A 23362-nucleotide genomic window follows, 5' to 3' on the forward strand; every position below is an offset into this window, starting at 1 on the left:
CTCTGTGTAGCCCTGACTGTCCTGGAACTCACTCTGTAGACCAGGCTGGCCACGAACTCAGAAATCTGCTTGCCTCTGCCTCCCAAGTGCTGGGATTAAAGGCGTGGGTCACCACTGTCCGGCCCTCAGCAGGACTCTTATCAAGTACCCTCAGCACCATGTGTGTACGTGACAGTGTGGAACTCACCTAAAACACCACCAAAGCAGCCTATGCAAGTTCTAGTGCACATGCTTCTGCAAGCAGGATTCACACAATTAAGTTTAGCCCTACTTTCTTTCACAGGCTTTGCCTCAGCTGCTTTGTGAGCATTTTGGAAGAATGAGAAAATAGCTCTATCAGCTTTAATTAGAAAGAGCATGCATTCCCAGCTGAGTATGTTGGCTTCACAGTTAATTAAGAAAAACTTGTGCTGTTATGAGTTATATATGTAATATACTGAGAATTTTGGTTTCTTTAAAAACACAGTTATGTTATGGGAATATGTTTTTGTTTTAATCCCAAGTGTGGGATATGGGGCTGCTTCAGATTGCCGGCAGCAGCCAGCTATGAGTTTTCTCATGCTCTGGCAGGACATAATTCGGCTCTGCCAGCTGAATATTCTGGGGACTTTTGATAGGGTATACAAATGCCAGAGCCCAGAGAGACTACAGGGGCTGCTGTTCCCCTTGCTGCTGTCCCTGCTGCTGCTGCTGCTGCTGCTGCTGCTGCTGCTGCTGCTGCTGGTTCCTGCTGTTGCTTTTGCTGTTTTCTGGATTACTGGTTGGAGATGTCCCGAAGATTGGACTTGCCCCAAGGGACTTGATGACCCTAATCAGCAGTAAATAGTCTAAAGAGATCGATGCTTGCTTTTCCCTCTAACCTCTCTTGCCTACCTAGTGTTAGGGAGTTGGAAGGGATTGGGGAGGAACAAAGGTGGTAGATTAAAAAAAAAAAAAAAAAACCATGGTAGCCAAAAAGTACAGTTATGGTTATAAGTGGCCCCAGATGTAGGGCTAGGCAGAATGGGAAACTTGATTTCCCCTCTCCCTCACAGCTTTGCTCCTAGAGGGGATTTTCTATTTTCTCCTCCTCTTCCTCCTCCTCCTCCTCCTCCTCCTCCTCCTCCTCCTCCTCCTCTTCTTTCTTCTTCTTCTTCTTCTTCTTCTTCTTCTTCTTCTTCTTCTTCTTCTTCTTCTTCTTCTTCTTCTTCTTCTTCTTCTTCTTCTTCTTTTTCTTGTCCTGTCTCAGAAAAGGTTGGGAGAGTGGCTGAGCAGTTTGAAAAGTTGTGAATGGAAATGAAGGAGTAAAAATGGATGAAATGGGAAACCAGAAGGCTCACTCTATACTCTCATTTCTGAAAGGGTTACAGAATTGATCATGTAACTGGAGAGGTTACAGGTAGAGGTAGAAACACTTGGGCAGTGAGTAGTGCCAGAAAAGATAGAAATAAAAGGTTCAGACCTGGTGACTGAGAATGGGAGCTTCCAACCTGATCTGAGAGAAAGGGTTAATGTTGAGTCAAGTGTGCTGCCAGAGGAGGGGCCTGGCACTACAAGTCACCATCAGTTTTCCCAGTACACTATACAGCACAGGACTGCTAATGGTGCTGATCGTGATGAGATAATGTGGCGTACTATAGAATCTGGATGGATCTGAGGGATTTTAGAGAAGCTATTATTTCCTATGGAATGTAAAACAACTATTAAGTAACTGGGCCACCAAATGGAATTATTTCCCAATATTGGCAGGAATTGGTGATAGCTGTGCTAGAGACTGGTCAGCAGTTACAATGGTTAACTTGGAGGAAGAAGGCTGAGAATATTGAACACCAAAATAGAGCAAGAGGAATGACTACCATTAAAGATCAATTTCTAGGTGAAGGACAGTATTCTGACCTAAAGAGCAGATTCAGTTTGATGATGCTGTTATAGAACAGTGTCGCTAGACAGCTTTAAGAGCTTAGGATGAAAATGAGGAGCCTGGGAAAAGGTCTACCTCGTTCACTAAGATTCCACAAGGTTCCGGGGAAAAGCTGTCACAGATTTCTTTTTTTTTTTTTTTTTTTTTTTTGGTTTTTCAAGACAAAGTTTCTCTGTGTAGCCCTGGCTGTCCTGGAACTCACTCTGTAGACCAGGCTGGCCTCGAACTCAGAAATCTGCCTGCCTCTGCCTCCCAAGTGCTGGGATTAAAGGCATGCGCCACCACTGCCCAGCTCACAGATTTCTTGAAAGATTCATTTCAGCTGTAAGCAAAGTCATATCAGACCCTGATGTGAGACATTAATAGAGATATTGATTGCGAGATATTGATAGAGACATTGGTGTTTGATAATGAGAATACCAAATGTAAAAGAGTTATTAGACAGTTAAAGGCTTGGACAGTGCCAATGGATGAGTGGATAAGAGACGTGACTCATTGGCTCTCACAAGCATCATGCCAATATCATAGGACAAGCTATAGCTAGAGGTCTCAGATGTCAAAATGCTGGTTCATTAACTGTGAGAAATAGTGTACTTACCAAGCCAGATCTCAACATGTTAGATATGTTAACTGTGAGAAATATGGTATTTTCTGCTAGGAGACCTGAACAAGTCTAGTTGCAATAAGTCCCTAAGGTATACATCAGAAAGAATGCCTAGGCTTTCTGGGGTGTGCAAGCATTTGTGTCAAAGGATACCACTGGACTAATGAGTGTAGGTCCAAGTGGGGCATCCAAGGTAATTTTTTGCCATCAGGAAATGGCTTTGAGGGGCCTAGCATGAGGCTCCCCAGCAAAAATATATGAGCCCTTTCAGAAATGAGCAGCTGAGAGTCACCAGGCTATAGAAAAGAACTACTGATCCAAAAGCGTTTGGTTCATTGATAATGTCTCTATTTACAATTTCTCACTAAACACAGTACAATTAGTGGCATGAAACAGAAGGGGGAATGTAGTGAGACTTCTGGTTTCTTTAAAAACAGTTATGTTATGAGAATGTGTTTCTGTTTTAGCCCCAGCTGTGGGATATGGGACTGCTTCAACTATGGAAGGAAGGCTGAGGGGTTAGTGATTAAACTACAAAAATGTCTAACAATGGCTTCTGATGTGGTCATCAAATATGGCAGTGAAATAATGGAAGACTGGCCAGGCAGTGGTGGCGCACGTCTTTAATTCCAGCACTTGGGAGGCAGAGGCAGGTGGATCTCTGGGTTTTGAGGCCAGCCTGGTCTACAGAGCAAGTTCCAGGACAATCAGAGCTACATAGAAACTCTGAGGTTTTGTTGTTATTGACGTTTTTATTTTTAATTACCCATTTAATATATATGTATGCTTTGCCTCTATGCCTATGTTCCATGTACGTGCTTGGTTCCAGAGGAGACCAGAAGGCATGGGACACTCTCGGACTAGAGTTACAGGTAGTCCTGAGCAACCATGTGGTGCTGGGAATTGAATCCTGGTCCTCTGGAAGAGCAGCCAATGCTCTTAACCACTGGGCCATTTCTTCAGATCTTTTTACCCTGTTTATCTGGAAGAAATTATTTTTTATATATTTTGAAACTTCTAATTCTCTTGGCCAAACATCCCAAGTGCACATTCCCTCCTGCAGAGGGAGCCCACTGACTGCACAGGCAGTAAGTAATGTAAGGATCATGTGGGGGTAAGTAATGTAAGGATCATGTGGGGTAAGTAATGTAAGGATGTGGGGGTAAGTAATGTAAGGATCATGTGGGGTAAGTAATGTAAGGATCATGTGGGGTAAGTAATGTAAGGATGTGGGGGTAAGTAATGTAAGGATCATGTGGGGTAAGTAATGTAAGGATCATGTGGGGGTAAGTAATGTAAGGATGTGGGGGTAAGTAATGTAAGGATCATGTAGGGTAAGTAATGTAAGGATATGGGGGTAAGTAATGTAAGGATCATGTGGGTTAAGTAATGTAAGGATCATGTGGGGTAAGTAATGTAAGGATCATGTGGGGTAAGTAATGTAAGGATCATGTGGGGTAAGTAATGTAAGGATCATGTGGGGTAAGTAATGTAAGGATCATGTGGGGTAAGTAATGTAAGGATCATGTGGGGTAAGTAATGTAAGGATCATGTGGGGTAAGTAATGTAAGGATCATGTGGGGTAAGTAATATAAGGATGTGGGGGTAAGTAATGTAAGGATCATGTGGGGTAAGTAATGTAAGGATGTGGGGGTAAGTAATGTAAGGATCATGTGTGGTAAGTAATGTAAGGATCATGTGGGGTAAGTAATGTAAGGATGTGGGGGTAAGTAATGTAAGGATGTGGGGGTAAGTAATGTAAGGATCATGTGGGGTAAGTAATGTAAGGATCATGTGGGGTAAGTAATGTAAGGATCATGTGGGGTAAGTAATGTAAGGATCATGTGGGGGTAAGTAATGTAAGGATCATGTGGGGTAAGTAATGTAAGGATCATGTGGGGTAAGTAATGTAAGGATGTGGGGTAAGTAATGTAAGGATCATGTGGGGTAAGTAATGTAAGGATCATGTGGGGTAAGTAATGTAAGGATCATGTGGGGTAAGTAATGTAAGGATGTGGGGTAAGTAATGTAAGGATGTGGGGGTAAGTAATGTAAGGATCATGTGGGGGTAAGTAATGTAAGGATCATGTGGAGTTAAGTAATGTAAGGATCATGTGGGGTAAGTAATGTAAGGATCACGTGGGGTAAGTAATGTAAGGATCACGTGGGGTAAGTAATGTAAGGATCACGTGGGGTAAGTAATGTAAGGATCACGTGGGGTAAGTAATGTAAGGATGTGGGGTAAGTAATGTAAGGATCACGTGGGGTAAGTAATGTAAGGATCACGTGGGGTAAGTAATGTAAGGATCACGTGGGGTAAGTAATGTAAGGATCACGTGGGGTAAGTAATGTAAGGATCACGTGGGGTAAATAATGTAAGGATCACGTGGGGTAAGTAATGTAAGGATCACGTGGGGTAAGTAATGTAAGGATCACGTGGGGTAAGTAATGTAAGGATCACGTGGGGTAAGTAATGTAAGGATCACGTGGGGTAAGTAATGTAAGGATCATGTGGGGTAAGTAATGTAAGGATCATGTGGGGTAAGTAATGTAAGGATGTGGGGTAAGTAATGTAAGGATCACGTGTGGTAAGTAATGTAAGGATCATGTGGGGTAAGTAATGTAAGGATCATGTGGGGTAAGTAATGTAAGGATCATGTGGGGTAAGTAATGTAAGGATCATGTGGGGTAAGTAATGTAAGGATGTGGGGGTAATTAATGTAAGGATCATGTGGGGTAAGTAATGTAAGTATCATGTGGGGTAAGTAATGTAAGGATGTGGGGGTAAGTAATGTAAGGATCATGTGGGGTAAGTAATGTAAGGATGTGGGGGTAAGTAATGTAAGGATCACGTGGGGTAAGTAATGTAAGGATCATGTGGGGTAAGTAATGTAAGGATCATGTGGGGTAAGTAATGTAAGGATCACGTGGGGTAAGTAATGTAAGGATCACGTGGGGTAAGTAATGTAAGGATCATGTGGGGTAAGTAATGTAAGGATCATGTGGGGTAAGTAATGTAAGGATCATGTGAGGTTGACCAGCATTTAGTATTTTCCTAGTTTTTGAGAAATTCTGTTTCAAAAAAAAACATAATTTATAATTCATTTATATTTTATTTTCTTATTTTTGACTTTTTGAGACAGGTTTTTTTACACAGTCCTGGCTGTCCTGGAATGTGAGGCTGGCCTCAAACTCACAGAGATCATCTTGTCTTTGCCTCCCGAATGCTAAGATTAGAGTCATGTGTGACCATGCCTGGCCCAGTATAATTCATTTTAAATAATATGAAGTTTAATATATAGACAGCCAAAACCATTTATTTGGTTGGTTAGTTGGGTTTTTATTTGGTTGTTTTTGTTTTCTTGAGATAGGGTTTCTATGTCACCCTGGCTACCCTGGAACTTGCTGTGTAGACCAGACTGGCCTCAAATTCAGAGATCCACCTGCCTCTGAGTGCAGGAATTAAAGACTCACACCACCACTACCACCTGGCATCCAAAACCTTTCTAATGAAGTTTGGAGAATTACTGTGAGAAACTGTGATATTCTCAGTAAACACAATAAAGATTTTAGCAAATTCCAAAATAAACAAATAAAATAAAATAGAGCTGGGGAAATGGTTCAGCATCTAAGAGCTCTTGCAAACATGGCAGCTAACAACCTTCTCTAACTCCATTCAAGGACTCCATCACTAGCTCTGGCCTTCACAGGCAATGCACACACATGGTGCACGCACAGACATACACTCAAGCAAAACACCCATGCTAGTAAAACAAAAATAAATCTAAGCTGGGTGTGGTGGTTCATGTCTTTAATTCCAGTACCAGGAGGCAGAGGCAGGCAGGATTTCTATGAGTTGTGAGGTCAGCCTGGTAAACAAAATGAGTTCCAGGGCTATGTAGAGAGACACCTGTCTCAAAACAAACAACAACAAAACCACCCATACACAAAAAAATAAAAAGTAAATCAGGGTGCTGGAGAGATGACTCAGAGATTAAGCTGCTCTTTCAGAAGTCCTGAGTTCAGTTCCCAGCAACCACATGGTGGCTCATTACCATCTATCGTGAGATCTGATGCCCTCTTCTGGCCTGCAGGCATACAGACAGGCAGAACATTGTATATATAATCATTGTATACATAAGTCTGCAGAGATGGCTCAGAAGCCAAAAGCCAGGCTCACATTTAAAAGACAAGAATTTGGTTCTCGGTACCCACAGCTATCTCTCCAGCTAACTTTGAAAAATTAAGTAGGGACCAGAGAGATGGCTCCGCAGTTAAGAGCATGACTGAGTCCGCCAAAGCGCAAAGCAACTATATGGTGACTCACAGTCATCTGTAACTCCAGTTGCAGGGATACAAAACCGTCTTCTTGCCACCATGGGAACCAGCCACCAAGTGGTTCACAGACAGACACACAGGAGAAACATAAAATAAAAATAAATACATCTAAATATAAAATAAAACAGGGCTGGAGAAGTGTCTCCAGAGCACTTCTCTGGAAGAGCAGTCAATGCTCTTAACTGCTCTTCCAGAAGGTCCCGAGTTCAATTCCCAGCACCCACATGGTAACTCACAGCCATCTATAATACTGTGTCTGAAGACTGCTACAGTGTACTCATATACATTAAATAAATGAATGAATAAAATAAGTCTTTTTAAAATATACAGTGCCGGGCATGGTAGCTCATGTTTGTAATCTCAACACTAAGGAGGTGAGACAGGTGACAGGTGGAGCTCAGTGCCAAGCCAGGCTTAATTAATAAAGTTCAGGCCAATGAGATACCCTGTTTTCTGAGACGAGGTTGACCCCTAGCCTTCACATGTCCCCTCACGCATCCACACAAATACTCTCTCTCTCCTTCTCTCTCTCTCCCTCTCTCTCAACCACAAAAGAAAGAGAGAAAGGAAGAAAATAAGAAAGAGAAGGAAAGACAAAAGCAAAAGCAATTTCTCTAAGCAAAGCATATTTATTTATTTGTTTGTTTTTGTTTTTTAAGACAGCATTTCTCTGCGTAGTGTTGGCTATCCTAGTACAATCTTTGTAGGCCAAGCTGGCCTTGAATTCGCAGAAATCTGACTGCCTTTGCCTTCCAAGTACTGGACTTGAAAGTTTGTGGTACCACTGCCCAGCAACAACTGGCATTTTTATTGTACATTTGTTTTTCTAAATTCCTTGGCACAAACTCCTGGGAGCATTCAGACTGAAAGTATGCAAATCAAGAGAGAGGTTTTTGTTTGTTTGTTTGTTTGTTTGTTTGTGATGCCAGCTTTCAAGCATTTAAATTTTGGGTTGGGTTGGATTGATTTTTTTTCCCCTGTCCTTGACGTCTGCATTTTTATTTGTAACAACTGTATCTATTTTTCTCCCCGCTGCTTCCATAGCTACATTCACAGTTCAACTGTATTATCAGGAAAGATGCCTTGATGAGATCAGGACAGGAGCTCTGACCAGTAGTTAGTGTCTTGCTCTTCCTTAGAATAAGTAAAAATGAAACCAGCCAAACCTTAAGAGCATCTTTCTTTCCTGGAATCATGTTGGAAACAAACCCCTTACCTGGTGGTCCTACCACACCCAGCTAAAGTAGGCTCCAGGAGATAACAATAACTGGGTGGTGGTGATACACTTCTTTAATCCCTGGCAGAGGCAGGCAGATCTCTGAGTTCTAGGCCAGCCTGGTCTACAGAGTGATTTCCAAAATAGCCAGGACTACACAAAGAAACCCTGTCTTGAAAGAAGAACAAGGGGGGCTGGAGAGATGGCTCGGCTGTTAATACCACTGACTGCTCTTCCAGAAACCCTAAGTTCAATTCCCAGCAACCACATGGTGGGTCACAACCATCTGTAATCGGATCCGATGCCCTCTTCTGATGTGTCTGAAGATAGCGACAGTGTACCCACATACATGAAATAAATAAATAAATCTTAAAAAAAAAAAAAAAAGAAGAAGAAGAAGAACAAGAAGACAATGACAACGACAGTAGATGGGTTACGTTATGCCTGAATGGTCTAGCCTAGGAGGCAATTTTACTAGCCAAAGACCATCTTGATACCCCTGGAATACAAGCCCCCTCAGTTGGCAACTCCCCAAAATTCCAGTTTCCCTGGGAATTCCTTTGGTAACCTTGAAGAACAAGATAGAGAAGGTAGTGAAACCAGCCCATCTGTGTTCAGGGTACAAAAAGAGTGCATCTGTTCCTTAACCATTCTCAACCAAGTATAAGTGAGGACTGCTGGCTGTGCCTGGACCTCAAGGCCCCATACTACGTTAGAATTATCAAACTGGTTCCACTTCCAATCGTAACAGCTATAAATGGGACAATCACTCTGGGGTGTTTGCAAGGGAACAGTGCCTGCTTAAGTCCAAGATATCTCCTAGAAAATTTTCCCTATGCAGATTCCTGTAGCCACACACACAGCAGATCAACCCCAGAAATGGTAGCTTAATGCATTTCCAGGCCCCTGAACTACTTGGCTTGTTTGTTATTATTTAACCAAGTGTGCTTCTTCTGAACTGTTTGCATTAAGGAGACCACACCACTTTGCATCCTTGTGTATGTCATACCTCAGATGTTTGTCTATAATAGAGAAGAGGACAGGGCCCTCCTGTGAGTGGTAAGCCATCCCTATTCTACCCACTCTGTTGGGGGTAGGTATCATGGACTCTGTTACAGTTGGAACTACAACCCTAGTTGTTGCGGCCCTCTCCACTCCACGTTTGGTGGCCACTGTTTCCCGGCCCAAGCTGCTGCTCTGGCCTGCGGGTCAGGGGAGAGAGAGAGAGAAAGAGAGAAAGAGAGAGAGAGAGAGAGAGAGAGAGAGAGAGAGAGAGAGGATAAAGGGGAAGAGACACGAAGAATGGAGACAAGACAGAGGTTCTGATCAAGTCTCATTTATTGAAGGGAAATCTGGGGTATTTATACGCTTTTGCCACGTGCCTTGTAGGCGAGTGGATACCACATGCCTTGCAGGTGTTGAGATGACGTAAGCCTTACAGGCGTGTATAGCATGGATAGCACGTGCACCGCATGCCTTACAGGTGTGGATACCAAGTGCGCCTTGCAGCTGGGGGCAGTAAACAGCAAAACAAAATATGTGGGATATCAGAGTGTGCTTCAGCTGTTGTAGGCTGTTGAAAAACCAGTCTCATGTCAGGGTATATTGCTTGAGATGGCTGCAAGGCTGATAGCCGCTTTCTGCTACAAGTCGGCTCCCAACACCTAGTAATGGGAGATAAAAACTTTAAGAAACTCAGTGGGGCGTAGTGGTGCATCCCTTTAGTCACAGCACTCTGGAGGCAGAGGCGGGCAGATCTCTGAGTTTGAGGCCAACCAGGTCTATAAAGTGAGTTCCAGGCCAGTCTGATCTACAGAGCTATTTTCAGGATAGCCAGAACTACACAGAGAAACCCTGTCTTGAAAAACAAACAAAAACCTTTAAGGAAGCCTGACACAAACCTTGACCATCTACAAAATTCTGCTTTCTGTTGCATCCCAGAAGGATTCCTTAGCTAATGTCATTCTACAGAATCACAGAGGGCTGGATCACCTTTGGATGAGGCAAGGAGTTCTCTGAAATGAGCTCTCTGTATGGCACTGGGAGAAACTAGTTGCTTCTATGCCAACCTGTCAGGGATAATTAGAGAAATTTAGCCATTGGCAGAAATAACTTTCAGGAAAGAGAAAAGAGATGTCAAGAATGTAACAATTGGCACTAATGTTTGTTCTCCTGGTCCCCCTGGTTAACTACTCTATTTATAGCCATGGCTGGGGCATTAATCCTTTTGCTTCCAGCTCTCAATATAAGAATGATAAGGACACAATATATATAACCCCTTGCTCCAAGATGAGTCCATAATTTGATTCATGCCAATAAAACCAGTGAGGAATACAACAGGCCCCAGACTTTAGTAGCCCCAGATACCTTACCATTACCGAAGCACCATTCTGACCTTAGAACTCCACGCATGTGGCTTAACCCAACAAAAATCTATAGTCCCAGGATCCAGGAAAGTTCCTCAATGTACTAAACTTTGCTTTTTGGCTTCTGTAGTTTCACTTCTCACTTAACTGTTCTTGCTAACTGAAGTATATCAACCAGGATATGGTTTTTTGTCTTGTCTTTTGTTGTTTTGTTTGCATAAAATGCAAAGAACAGTGGGGCTTTGCAGATACACAATTTGGGCAAGTTCCCTGTGTAGCCCATCAGCCAGCAAATAAAAACTTTTTATTGGCTTTAATAGTCTGTGTCCTCTGAAGAAGTTATCTAAAAACAGTAGGCCTATTTCTTTATCTTTTTTGAGACAAGATCTCATTATGTATTCCTGGCTGTTTGGAATTCACAGAGACTACTGATCTCTGCCAGAGTTCTGGGATTAAAGGCTTCAGCCACCAAATTAGTTATTTATTTATCTTAAATTTTTGAGACAAAGTCTCATTCTGTGGCCTAGAGTGGCCCTGAACCACAGATATATTCCTGCCTGTGTCAGCAACAAATTTCTGGGATTATAGGTGCTAGCCACCATGCCTGGCTTAAAGCAATTTCTTTTGTCTCAAGTAAACTTCCTTCCTCCCTTCCTTTCTTCCTTCCTCCTTCCTTCCTTCCATCCTTCCTTCCTTCTCAATGTGTAGCCCTAATTGTCCTGGAACTTGCTATATAGATTAGGTTGACCTCCAACTCTCAGACATCTGCCTGGCTTAGCTCTGAACAGAAGTGTTTACTAAGAGGTGTATAATAATAACAGCTATTATTGATACTGTTAACATATGCACTAAAGATTATCATAATTATTACTTTATATTTAATCATCAGAATCTCCATGATATAGGTACTATTAGCCATTAACAAACAGATAGAGGAGGGAGAGACAGGCCCAAAGAGAAACCCTGTCTCAAAACACCAAAAAGAAAAAAAGAAAAAGGAAAAGAAAGAAAAGAAAAGAAAAGAAAAAAAATTGTGTTTATTGTTGATCATGAATACCCCAACTCCTGTGTTTAGGTCAAAGAACAATTAATAGGAATCCTTTCTCTCTGGTCTCAACGTCGTGGGTCTTAGGAATCGAACTCACATAGTTAGGTTCGGAGGCAGGCGCCTTTACCCGCTGTTTTATTGCACAGACCCTCTTTCTTTCTTTCTTTCTTTTTTTTTTTAAGTTTTATTTATTTTATGCATGTGTTTACACTGTAGCTTTCTTTAGCCACACCAGAAGAGGACATCAGATCCCATTACAGGTGGTTGTGAGCCACCATGTGGTTGCTGGGAAATGAACTCAGGACCTCTGGAAGAGCAGTCAGTGCTTTTAACCGCTGAGCTATCTCTCCAGCCCACAGACCCTCTTTCTAATATCTAACTCTGCAAGCCTGCTCAAACCGGTCTGGAGCTTCTTCACGGTGGGTGGGTCTCCTTCCTGTCAGTTTCGGTCCTCGCATGCCTCCGCCCACCAGGAAGGAGGTTTCTGGCTCTCCTCGGCACCCGTCCACCCCGCCTCCACGTGACACAAACAGACAGGGCACTTCCGCTTCCCCTCCGCTCTCCTCACTCAGTGTCTACTCCCCCCGTCCCCGGGTCTCCCGCCCGGTGAGTTAGCGAGCGCCGGGAGGGCGGCGTCGCGGGCGGAGTCGCCCCGCGCTGACCCTTGCCGTCTTCCTTCTGGTCACCGCAGGTCCCCGCGGAAGCGGAGGCGGGCGCCATGGCGGAGCTGACGGCTCTGGAGAGCCTCATCGAGATGGGCTTTCCCAGGGGACGCGCGTAAGGGAGCCTCCCCCTAGCCCGTGGTGGGAGGCCGCGGGCCTGCCCGGCCCGACTGTCACCATGGCTGGTGGGCGCTATTCATGGTGTTTCTGCCCCCAGGGAGAAGGCTCTGGCCCTCACAGGGAACCAGGGCATCGAGGCTGCGATGGACTGGTGAGCGACCGGCACGGGTGGCGGAAGTTTGAGGCCCGCTGGGAAAGGCGGCCTCCAGCTAACCCCTGCCAACTTCTCTGCCCAGGCTTATGGAGCATGAAGACGACCCCGATGTGGACGAGCCTCTAGAGACTCCCCTCAGCCATATCCTGGGACGAGAACCCACGTCCTCAGAGCAAGTTGGCCATGAAGGTCCTGACTGGGAGACATCTTGTGATTCTAGATGTCTTGTAAGGGCCTGAGAAAACCAGAATGATTTTATTATAAATAATAATACTGTTGCTTGTTTGTAGGATCTGGGTCTGCTGCTGGAGAAAGTAAACCCATTTTGACTGAAGAGGAGAGACAAGAACAAACTAAGAGGTAACTGGCAGGTTCATTTTCTGTGTGTGTTTTGTTTGGAGTCTGTCTAACTCTTGCCCAGGCTGAACTCCGGATCCTTCTGCCTCTGCCTCCAAGAGTGCTGGGATTACAAGGCCTTCACCACTATGCCTGCATTAATTTTTGAGACAGGGTCTATCTCAGGTTGGCCTGGAATCCAGTATGCGGCCTAGGCTAAATTCAAAGCCACATTCTTCTAGTGCTGGGATTACAGGCCTGGGCCACCATAGCTAGCCCATTGACTAATTTTCCTAAGGGCCATGGGTCATCTTCCTTCCTCCCAAATACAAACACAAGTCTGATCATAGGACCTGACCTTTTCAGTTTACGGGTGTGGGGGCAGTCACCAGGAAACATCTCATGAAGCTCAAGACTGGTCTCAAACTCCTGTGTGACTGCAGAGTCCCCTGAGATCCCAAGTCTCTTGCCTCTACTTTGCAAATGCAAATGCAGGGATTATAGGTATGCTTCACTACGCCTGGCTCTCATCTGCCCTTTAAAAAAAAGAAAAAAGAAAGAAAAACTACAAGGCTCCATGCATGAACAAGGCCCCATGCATGATGGATGTATGTGCTCTACCATTGAGCTACACTTTTTTCCCCCTTTGTTTTTGTTTTTGAGCCAGAGTCTCTCTATCCCTGGCTGTCCTGGAGCCTGTAGACCAGGCTGGCCTCAAATTCAAGAGATCTACCTGTCTGCCTTCTGATGCTGAGATTAAAGGCATGCACTGCTACCGCCTAGCTTGTCCTCTTTACGTTACTGTTTTGGTTTTGTTTCTTTTCATCTGTCTTGGAGAACATACCCCTTATTTTGTCAGTTCCTCTGTTTAAACTTGCCTTCCTACTCCATGTTCGCCTTTAGCTCTTTCTTCTCTGCAAAACAGAATGTTGGAACTTGTGGCGCAGAAGCAGCGGGAACGTGAAGAAAGAGAGGAGCGAGAAGCTTTAGAACGAGAAAAGCAGCGGAGGAGACAAGGGCAGGAGCTGTCAGTCGCAAGACAGAAACTGCAGGAAGATGAGATGCGCCGGGCTGCTGAGGAGCGCAGGAGGGAAAAGGCTGAAGAGTTAGCTGCCAGGTCTGAACACTCACTGGTCGATAATGGAGAAGGAAATGAAGACTTGCCTTGTCCATGTCTGACCTACTTTTCTCCTGTCTCTGTTGTAGACAAAGAGTTCGAGAAAAAATTGAAAGGGACAAAGCAGAGAGAGCCAAGAAGGTGGGTGATTAGGAAGTTGGGGCATAATGGAGTAGATGGGTTGATTTCCTTTTCCATTCTCAAGAAAAAGCATTTGCTTAGCATGAATTTTTTTGTTTGATTGGTCCCCCCCCGACCCCCACCCCAGACAGGGTTTCTCTGTATAGCCCTAGCTGTCCTGGAACTCACTCTGTAGACCAGGCTGGCCTCGAACTCAGAAATCCACCTGCCTCTGCCTCCCAAGTGCTGGGATTAAAGGTGTGCGCCACCTCTGCTCGGCTTAGCATGATATTTTTGAGGCATAGTTTTACTCTGTAGCCCAGACTAGTCTCAGACTTGTGGCGTTCTCCTGCCTCTCAGCCTTCCAAGTACTATAAAAGCTGTGAGCCACCAGACCTGCCTGTGGGTTTTTTCCCCATGTGCTGGAGGTTGAATGTTTGTATATGCTAGATTGGTGTGCTCCCCTAAGCTAGTGTTTGGTCTTGTCTTTCAGTATGGTGGTAGTGTGGGTTCTCGGTCATCCCCACCAGCAACGGATCCAGGTCCTGTTCCTTCTTCTCCCAGCCAGGAGCCCCCTACTAAGCGGGAATATGACCAGTGTCGCATACAGGTACTGTTTTCAAGTGCCCATCTTACTTCTGGAACCCAGTGTTGGCTTATATAAAGTGCCCAGCACTGAGCTGTTGGTGCTTAAGTCCCCTTTGCCAAATCATGACTTGAAATTCTATCTCCACTACTCTTTGGAGAGATCAAATTTCACCTGCCTGTCTTATTTAAATCCTTATTTCATTCTTACTAAGCAGTTTTAGATTTATTACACAGCTGTTTTCATGATACAATACTTAAAATGATTTTTAAAAGTAATTCTGTCTTGTGAGGTAGCTGGGAGTACTTTATCATCACCTTCTGAAGTAAAGCATGAGTGGTTGTTCATCGGGTCCTTTAAATAGCATTTGTACTAGTTCAGATGCTCCAAGGATAGCAGGGCCAGCTGTAGTACCTTGTTTCCTTTCTTGGACACTTCAGACAGGGTTTCCTGATGTAGACTGGACTGGTCTTGAGCTTTGAGCTATCCCTGCCTCTGCCTGAGTGCTAGGATTACAGGCATGTGCCACCACTCCACACTGTTTTATTCTTGTGACTGAGTCCTTCTGTACAGCCCTACGGCCTGGAGTTCACTATGAAGATCAAGCTGACCTCTAACTTCTGGTGATCCCCCTTCCTGTTTCTTCTGTGTGCCGTGATTATAGGCATTGCCATTACCTGGCCTCACCCTGGTTATTCATAGTTCTGTTTTAAGACAGGGTCTTGTGTACCTGATGCCTCCCTTGAATTTGTTCTTTCAGCCCTGGAGCTCTATGTAAACCAGGCTCGTCTTGAACTTTAAGACTGCCTGTGCTGTACCCCTAAGTGCTGAGGCTATAGGCATGAGCCACCCCATACCTAGTGCTCACTCAGTTTCAGTGCTCACAGTACTACATCTCTCTCTTGCCTTCTAGGTTAGGCTGCCTGATGGGACTTCACTGACCCAGACGTTCCGGGCCCGGGAACAGCTGGCAGCTGTGAGGCTTTATGTGGAGCTTCACCGTGGGGAGGAACCTGGACAGGACCAGGACCCTGTGCAGTTGCTCAGTGGCTTCCCCAGACGGGCTTTCTCAGAGGCAGATATGGAACGGCCTCTGCAGGAACTGGGTATGTTACGTAAGACCAGGAGTCAGGGCTTAAAGGAATGAGGGGCGGTTGGGATGGGTAGGGATGGGTAGTCAGTTGGGATAGAAGGGACTTACTGGATATAGTATGTGTCCAGAAATTTGAAGGCCCTAAACCTAAGTATCCTTGTAATTCAAACTCTTTCTTCCATCTTTAGGACTGGTGCCTTCTGCTGTCCTCATTGTGGCCAAGAAGTGTCCCAGCTGAGGGTCCTCCATCCCACCTTCTCTTTCTGACCTCTTCATCTTTGATAAAGCACTGACATTTCCTTCCTAATAAATAGTCCCTTTGAGTTCTGTATATGCCTGTTTCCTTCCTGAATGAATGAGAAGGGCAACATGAGAAGATAAAGGGAGAGCAGTAAAGTAGACCTCTTTCTCATCTTCAGTTTGCAATAGGTTGTTCTAGGATTGATTAGCTGCTTGGTAGTGGGCAATATTTACATGGCACCTTTTGTTCATAATCTGAGGTGGCATATGAGCATGTTTGTTTGTTTTGAGACAGACTATGCAGCCCTGGCTATTCTGGAACTATATAGACCAGGCTGACCATCAAACTCAGATCCAGTACTCATATTGGGCAACTTAGAGTTCCAGAGAATCTGATGCCATTTTGCCTTCTGGGTACTAAGTATGCACATAGTACACATGAATACATGCAAGCACTCATGTTAAAAAAAAATCTTTAAAAGTGTTTGAGGGGCTGGAGAGATTGGCTCAGTGCTGAGGAGCTCTGTTGTTCTCGTGAGGGCCTGAGGTCAATTCTCCATACCCACATGATGGCTCATAATCATTTGTAATTCCAGTTCTAGAAGCTAACACCTGACTCTCATGGGCACATGATACACATAGATGCATCATTAAATAAAAAATCTTAGGGTGGGTCCTGGTAGTGCACACCTTTAGTATCCTCACCCAGGAGGCAGAGGCAGGTGGATTTCTTGAGTTTCAGGCTAGCCTGGTTTACAGAGTGTGTTCCAGGACAGGCAGAGATACAGAGAGATCCTGGCTTGAAAAAGTGTGTTGAGTACTGCACACATACCACACTTTTTGCCACAGTATTGGGGACTGAACCCCCGGCTTGAAACTTGTTGAGAAAGCACTTAGCTATATACCTCGACTTTTTCATGTAGGGTCTTAACTGCATTTCTCAGGCTGGCCTTGGACTGCTGCTGTTTCTGCTTGGCCTCCTGCTGGGATTACAAGTCCCATAATCAAGTGTTTTATGTATATATACTAAGATATAAAGGCTGTTGTGATCAGGTTTAGTATTACGTTAGATCAGACTGGCGAGTTACAGGGTGTCATCCAAACTGACATTGGTAGCAAATACAAGAACCCGTGTACCCACCTGGGAAGCCCAGGTCAAGGTGTTTTTGTTTTCTTGAGAAAGGACCTCTCCATAGTACTTCTTGTCCTAGAACTCAGAGATCTACCTGCCTCCTCTTGAGAGCTGGGATTAAAGTTGTGTATCTCCATGCCCTGCTTGTCTCAAGACCTTATTTGCCAGACTTGTGAAGGTTTTTCCTCTACCCTAGTGTCTTGTCAAATCTCTGCTGACTTGTCCTTATTTTGGGGGGCAGAGAAGAGGCCACAATTCAGCCATTAACAACACTCACCTGTGTAAAGAAAGTAACTAGGCCGAGCTGTGGTGGTGCATGCCTTTAATCCTGACACACAGGTAGCAGAGGCAGGCCAGCCAAGGTTACACAGACACCTTGCCTTAAACACATACACAGGGTAAATACGAGCTGACACCAGCAGCTGAAAGAAACTCCAGTGCTCACTTCTGGGTTTGCACCACAGAAACATTAAGTTTTATGAGACAGACTCATGTATCCCAAACTCACTTTGGGCCTGCTATGCAGCCATATACTTTTTGAAATTTCGATTTCCTCCCCCCCTGGTTTTTCCAGACTGGGTCTCAATGTATAGCCCTGGCTGTCCTGGAACTTTCTATGGAGACTAGGCCGCTGCCTCCCAAGAGCTGGGATTAAAAAGGTGTGTACTATAATGCTGGACCCTGCTTGCGGTCTGCTACTGCTGCTTCCCAGTGCTGGAATTACCAGCATACCATTTCTAAGTTATGGGGACTCAGACTTGCAATTTCGTGTATGTTAGTTGAGTATTCAAGCAGGTGAATCCTATCTCTAGCCACAAACATATTTTTAGTTGCGATTGCTTAAAAATTACAAGTTGGGGAGCTGGAGAGATGGCTCAGCGGTTAAGAGCAGTTAACTGCTCTTCCAGAGGTCCTGAGTTCAATTCCCAGCGACCACATGGTGGCTCACAACCATCTGTAATGGGATCTTCTGTTGTGTCTGAAGAGAGCAATAGTGTACTCATATACATAAAATAAATAAATCTTTAAAAAAAAAACAGGAAAAAAGATTAAAAAAAATAAAAATTACAAGTTATAGAATATATTAATGAAGCTAGGAGTAGTGGCACAAGCCTGTAATCCTAGCATTTGCAAGGGTGAGATGGGATGACGACTACTTCAAGTTTAAAACCACTGTGGGCTACACAGATACAAAAAAGAACCTTCAATGAAAACTATGTTTTAGGGGAAAAAAAGAAAACTATGTTTTAAATATAAATAGATCTATATACACATATATATGTCTATGGGCTAGAAGTGGAGCTCAGTGATGAGTAATGTTTATTAGCACGCAGAGGTGCTGGGGCTTAATCCTCAGTAACAAACCAAAAAAAGATTTGTGACCTGGTTAATCGCTGTAGTTCCAGCTGCTATGACTTCTTTGTTTGCTTTTGTGTGTGTGCCACCAGGCCTGCTTCTGAATTCAGACACTGAAAGCATAATACTATAGTGAAAAGCTGGGGGTGAGGCCCCACTCTAAAGTTATGTACGACTATTGCCTGTGGAAGTCAGATGAAACAGAAGTCAGTTCTCTCCATCCATCATATGGGTTCCAGGGATTGGACTTAGGTCTTCAGGCTTAGCCTAAGGTGTCTTTACCCACAGCCATCCACAGCTGCACTTTGCAGGAATGCTGGGAATTTTGTGCTAGGATCTCAACTCTAGTCTAGGACAGCCTGAGATATACTTTATAGCTTCGAACACGTTAAAATTCTGGATCAGACTCCAAGTGCTGAGACTGAGGCAGAAGCCAACCCATACTGCTGCATTTTCTCAGCTGTCTTTTTTTTTTTTACCCATTTCGAGTTAGTTTCTTTCTGTTTTTTTTTTGTTTGTTTTTCAAGACAGGCTTTCACTGTGTAAGCTTAGCTGTCCTGGAACTCCCTTAATATACCAGGCTGGCCTTGAGCTCAGATATCCGCCTGCCTCTGCCTTCTGAGGGCTGGGATTAAACATGTACCACCACCGCCTCCTGGCTAGTTATGACCTTTAATGGACAGACTGAGATGTCTGGTTTGTTTTTGAGGGCAGGTTTCATTCCCCTGGCAGGTCTGGAATGTACTATGCAGACCAAGCTGGCCTCACAGATATCTGCCTGCCTCTGTCTCCAAAGCTGGGGCTAAAGAGGTGCAATATCCATACTCAGCTCAAGAGGTTTTGTATCATGTATTTATTTATTGATTGATTGACTGATTTCTTTTTGAGGTGGTCTCATTGTGTAGGAGCCCAGGTTTGTCCTGAACTTGCTATCTTCTTTTTTTTCCCCATTTTTTTTTCTTCACTTTTTTTTTTTTTTTTTTTTTTGATAGGGTTTCTCTGTGTATCCTTGGCTGTCCTGGAACTCTGCTCTGTAGACCAGGCCGGCCTTGAACTCAGAAATCCAATTGCTTATGTCTCCACCTCTGAGTGCTGGGATTAAAGGCTAGAATTAAAGGCATGTGCCACCACCACAAGGCTAAAATTGCTGTCTTCTTACCTCACCTTCCTGAGCACTGGAATTACAGGTGTGTGTCATGCTGTTTGAACTATTGATCTGGATTGACATGCAGTTCCAGTAATAGACAGCTTCTCTTAAGAGCCTTGAACCACAGTAAATAGTAACTAGGGGCATTGAAACAGTCAACAGACCCTTCTCCAACTTTGCTTAAAGGACAGAAGTTCTACTGGTATTCACTGCAAACCTGATATTCAAGGACTACTCTAATTTGAAGACTATGACTTGGAGGTGGGAATGAGATTTCACTCCTTTATACACAGGACTTGCTGTCTCAAAGGAAAGTTTGGCTAGGCAAGATGGCTCAATAGGTGAAAGTGCTTTTGCCTATAAGCCAGATAGGGTATATAAGTAGAAATGGTCTTCCCAAGGTGTTCTGTGACTTCCGACTTTCACTTTTTATTCACACAATACACACAGACAAAAACAGACTTTAGGAAAAAGTCTTTTACCGACAGTTGCAGAAGCAAACTTAGATAACGTGACCCATTTTGAATAGTCAGAAAACTTACTGGATTTAAGAACTCTCCAGGGAGAGGGTAGCATGCAGCTGCCTAGGTTTTCCGTGCCCACTGGGTAGACCCTCACAGCTCTCTAAGCATTAGATGTCCAGCTGTGAAATCCACTTAATGGATGAACTGCATTTATTAGTTCCACCCTGTCACGGGATGTGCTCATTAAACGCGTTCCCCCAACCGCAGCTCCTTGTGCCTTGGAGAGAGTCCTGGTGTGTCCCCTGAATCTCGACTCCATGTCCGGAGCACCAAGAAAGGCGCCTTACAGGCTCCCGCGACCATGGGTGAGCTCTGGTGTCATGCTGACCTGCCATCCCCACTAACTCTCCAGTTTCTCCTCCAGGCCACGTTTTCCTTCGTGGCCGCGGCGTCCTTCAGAGTAGCCATCACCAGTTCCTTGGTCCTGATCGCTTCGTCCCTGCGCCGCGAGTCCCTCTCCGGCATCTCCTGTGGGCAAGAAGGATGTTTGTATTCTAGGCCAAAAGACAGGAGCTCTCCCTACGCACACCCACCTCCGGTTGTTTCTACCTGCAGCATCGACTGCTTCTTTAGTTCTCCTGGGGTCACAAGAGCAAACAGAATAGAGCCCACGCCAGCTCCCGCGCCTAACACTGCAACTACTACCAGTGCTTTACGAGCCGCCTCCATGGCGGACTACACTACAAACGAGGCGCCGTACGCTTCCTCCCGCAGCCTAGAAGGAAGCCATGACAACTCACCGCTTCCTTCGCGGGCTAGAGCGACCAAGGGGCGGGGAGGGGCGGAGCCTAAAATCATAGAGAAACAGCTGGGCTAGAGAGGACTGGTCCCTAGAAGTGTTTCGACTTTTGTTGCACATACAGGTAACACACACACCTCACAACTGTCTGAAACTCCAGTTCTAGGAGATCTGACCCTCCTTCAGACATACGTGCAAGCAAAGCCAATGCACATTAAAAAAATAGCGCTAAGTACCATTGCCTTTAAAGAGTGCATGGTTGCTGTGGATATTACACTTGTCAGTTTTTTCTGAGAGGTGATAGTGCATGCCTTGGAAGGCAGAGGCAGGTGAATCAATGAGTTCAGGGTTAGCCTGGTCTACAGAATTCCAGGACAGCTAGGGCTACACAAAGAAACCCTGTCCCGAAAAAGAAACAAACCAAACCAAAAAAGTATTGCCAGTTTTCTTTCTTTCCATATATATATATATATATATATATATATATATATATATATATATATATATATATGAAAGTGCTGGGATTAAAGGCGTGTGCCACCACTGCCCGGATGCATTGCCGGTTTTCAATCCTTGAAGTTTCAAATCAATAAAGAACTGCTCAACTAGTTTTTAAAGTATTCAATGTAATATAACGGCTAACACCTGAAATCTCATTATGGAAGGTGAATCTGGAAGATTCTGATTTGGAGGCCAATTAAGGCTTCGTTGGAAGTCCTTGTTTCAAAACAAATAAAACACATAGAGGTTAGGACAAACAACAATTCAAAGCCGTGTGAACAGGATAGAGAACAGATTTTTGTTTTTCTCTTCAGAATATTAGGCAAGCTTGGTACCACCATATATATGCTTACTTAATCTGACCATCTCCCCCACCCCCGTTTTTTAAGGGCTTGTAGGAGTTCACTTTGTAGTCCTGATTGTCCTAGATCTTTCTATGTAGACCAGGCTAGCCTTGAGGTCTCAGAGTTTTGCCTGCCTGTTCTTGAGAGCTGGAGTTTAAGGCTTATGCTACCAAACCTGGCTCTTCTCGCTGTCGTCTTAGTACTACTAGTAGTTATTGTAGCAGTAGTAAATAGGTTCTTAATTCTCTTCACTGGTTTTGAGCATACTCTGTAGTCTAAGGAACCTTGTATTTACAACCTCCTGCCTTAATCTCTAGAATCCCTGTGGTTACAGGCCTGTACTACTTTGCCCACAAAATCAGAATTTTTTTCTCAGTCCCACAGATGTATGTCAGAACCTTGTAACATTCTACCACTGAACGACAGCTCCAGTCTTTTTTTTGTTTTGTTTTGTTTTTTTTTTTGTTGTTTTTTTTGTTTTGTTTTTCGAGACAGGGTTTCTCTATGTAGCCTTGGCTGTCCTGGAACTCACTCTGTAGACCAGGCTGGCCTCTGACAGCTGCAGTCTAATTGGTTTTTTCTCTCTCTCTCTCTCTCTCTCTCTCTCTCTCTCTCTCTCTCTCTCTGTCTCTCTCTCTCTCTCTCTCTCTCTGTCTCTCAATTTCTTTCTATGTAGACAGGGTCTCACCATGTAACCATGCAACCCTGAGTTTTACTATATAACTGGCTGACTGGAAACTTGCTTTGTAGACCAGGTTGGCCTTGAACAGACAGAAATACATCAGCCTCTGCCTTCTGAGTACTGGGACTAAAGGCATGTGCCATCATGTGTCTTTAAGTATACAAGTAACTTGTTGCTTTTTCTCCTCATGGTATACCTTTGGCATTGGTGGGGTTTGTTTTGTTTTTAAATTACAAAAGCTGTAGTCTCTTATAACCTGCTAAATTATAGTCTGGAGAAGAAAATATCCCCTAGATGTGTTATTCTAGGAAAATTGATCTTTGTATCTTGGTTTCTGTATTGGAAAAATATGACTTATTTCCTTACATTATTTAGGGCACAGTGATGAAAGTGTAATCTTTGGGCTTTGCTTCCATGCAAGTTCTTGTACCTGCTGAACCATCTCATGAGCCTAAAAAAATGAAATTTGTAACAATAAATGTCTTATAGTGTAATGATGCTTGAGAATATACATAGTTTTTCTTTGTTTTCTTGTTTTGTTTTGTTGTTGTTGCTTTTTTCCCAAGACAGGGTTTCTCTGTGTAGCCCTGGCTATCCAGGAATTCACTTTGTACACCAGGCTGGCCTCAGACTCAGAGATCTGCCCGCCTCTGCTTCCCTAGTGATACGATTGAAGAGGAGTACCACCAACACCTGATTGATATGTAGACTATTTTAAAGAATTCAGCTGCTGGGCAGTACTTGGGAGGCTTAGGGAGATAGATCTCTTGAGTTCAAGACCAGCCTGGTCTACAGAGTGAATTACAGGATAGTCAGGGATACTCAGTGAAACACTGTCTTGAAAAACAACAACCAACCAACCATTGAGTTCTTCGCAGGCTAGGAGAGAAGGCTCAGTGGGTCAGAGCACTGGTTTGATTCTCATCACCCTCATGTTGCCTCACAACCATCTGTAACTCCTGTCCCAAGAGATCCAATGTCTTTTCCTGGTCTCCATGGCAGAAGACATACATGCAGGCAAAACACCTATACTCATA

At 44.2% G+C, this 23362-nt stretch overlaps 2 protein-coding genes across 2 annotated transcripts; one reads left to right on the plus strand and one right to left on the minus strand.

The window, feature by feature from the left end:
- The first annotated feature begins 11964 nt into the window (after positions 1-11964).
- On the plus strand, positions 11965-15991 carry Ubxn1 (UBX domain protein 1). Its single transcript, XM_034491162.2, has 10 exons — positions 11965-12078; positions 12164-12249; positions 12352-12405; positions 12491-12597; positions 12699-12768; positions 13670-13861; positions 13951-14002; positions 14475-14591; positions 15481-15673; positions 15849-15991. Exons 2-10 carry the CDS (start codon positions 12191-12193, stop codon positions 15896-15898), a joined length of 894 nt encoding a protein of 297 aa, XP_034347053.1. The 5' UTR covers positions 11965-12078; positions 12164-12190; the 3' UTR covers positions 15899-15991.
- Positions 15992-19939: 3948 nt separating this feature from the next.
- Positions 19940-20817, minus strand: Uqcc3 (ubiquinol-cytochrome c reductase complex assembly factor 3). Its single transcript, XM_034511172.2, has 2 exons — positions 20609-20817; positions 19940-20527 (listed from the first exon to the last, which is right to left on the minus strand). The coding sequence occupies exons 1-2, from the start codon at positions 20726-20728 to the stop codon at positions 20378-20380; spliced, it is 270 nt and encodes an 89-aa protein (XP_034367063.1). The 5' UTR covers positions 20729-20817; the 3' UTR covers positions 19940-20377.
- Between the last annotated feature and the right edge of the window lie 2545 nt (positions 20818-23362).

This window comes from Arvicanthis niloticus, chromosome 1 (genome assembly GCF_011762505.2).
Source record: "Arvicanthis niloticus isolate mArvNil1 chromosome 1, mArvNil1.pat.X, whole genome shotgun sequence".
In the NCBI taxonomy this organism is placed as follows: domain Eukaryota; kingdom Metazoa; phylum Chordata; class Mammalia; order Rodentia; family Muridae; genus Arvicanthis; species Arvicanthis niloticus.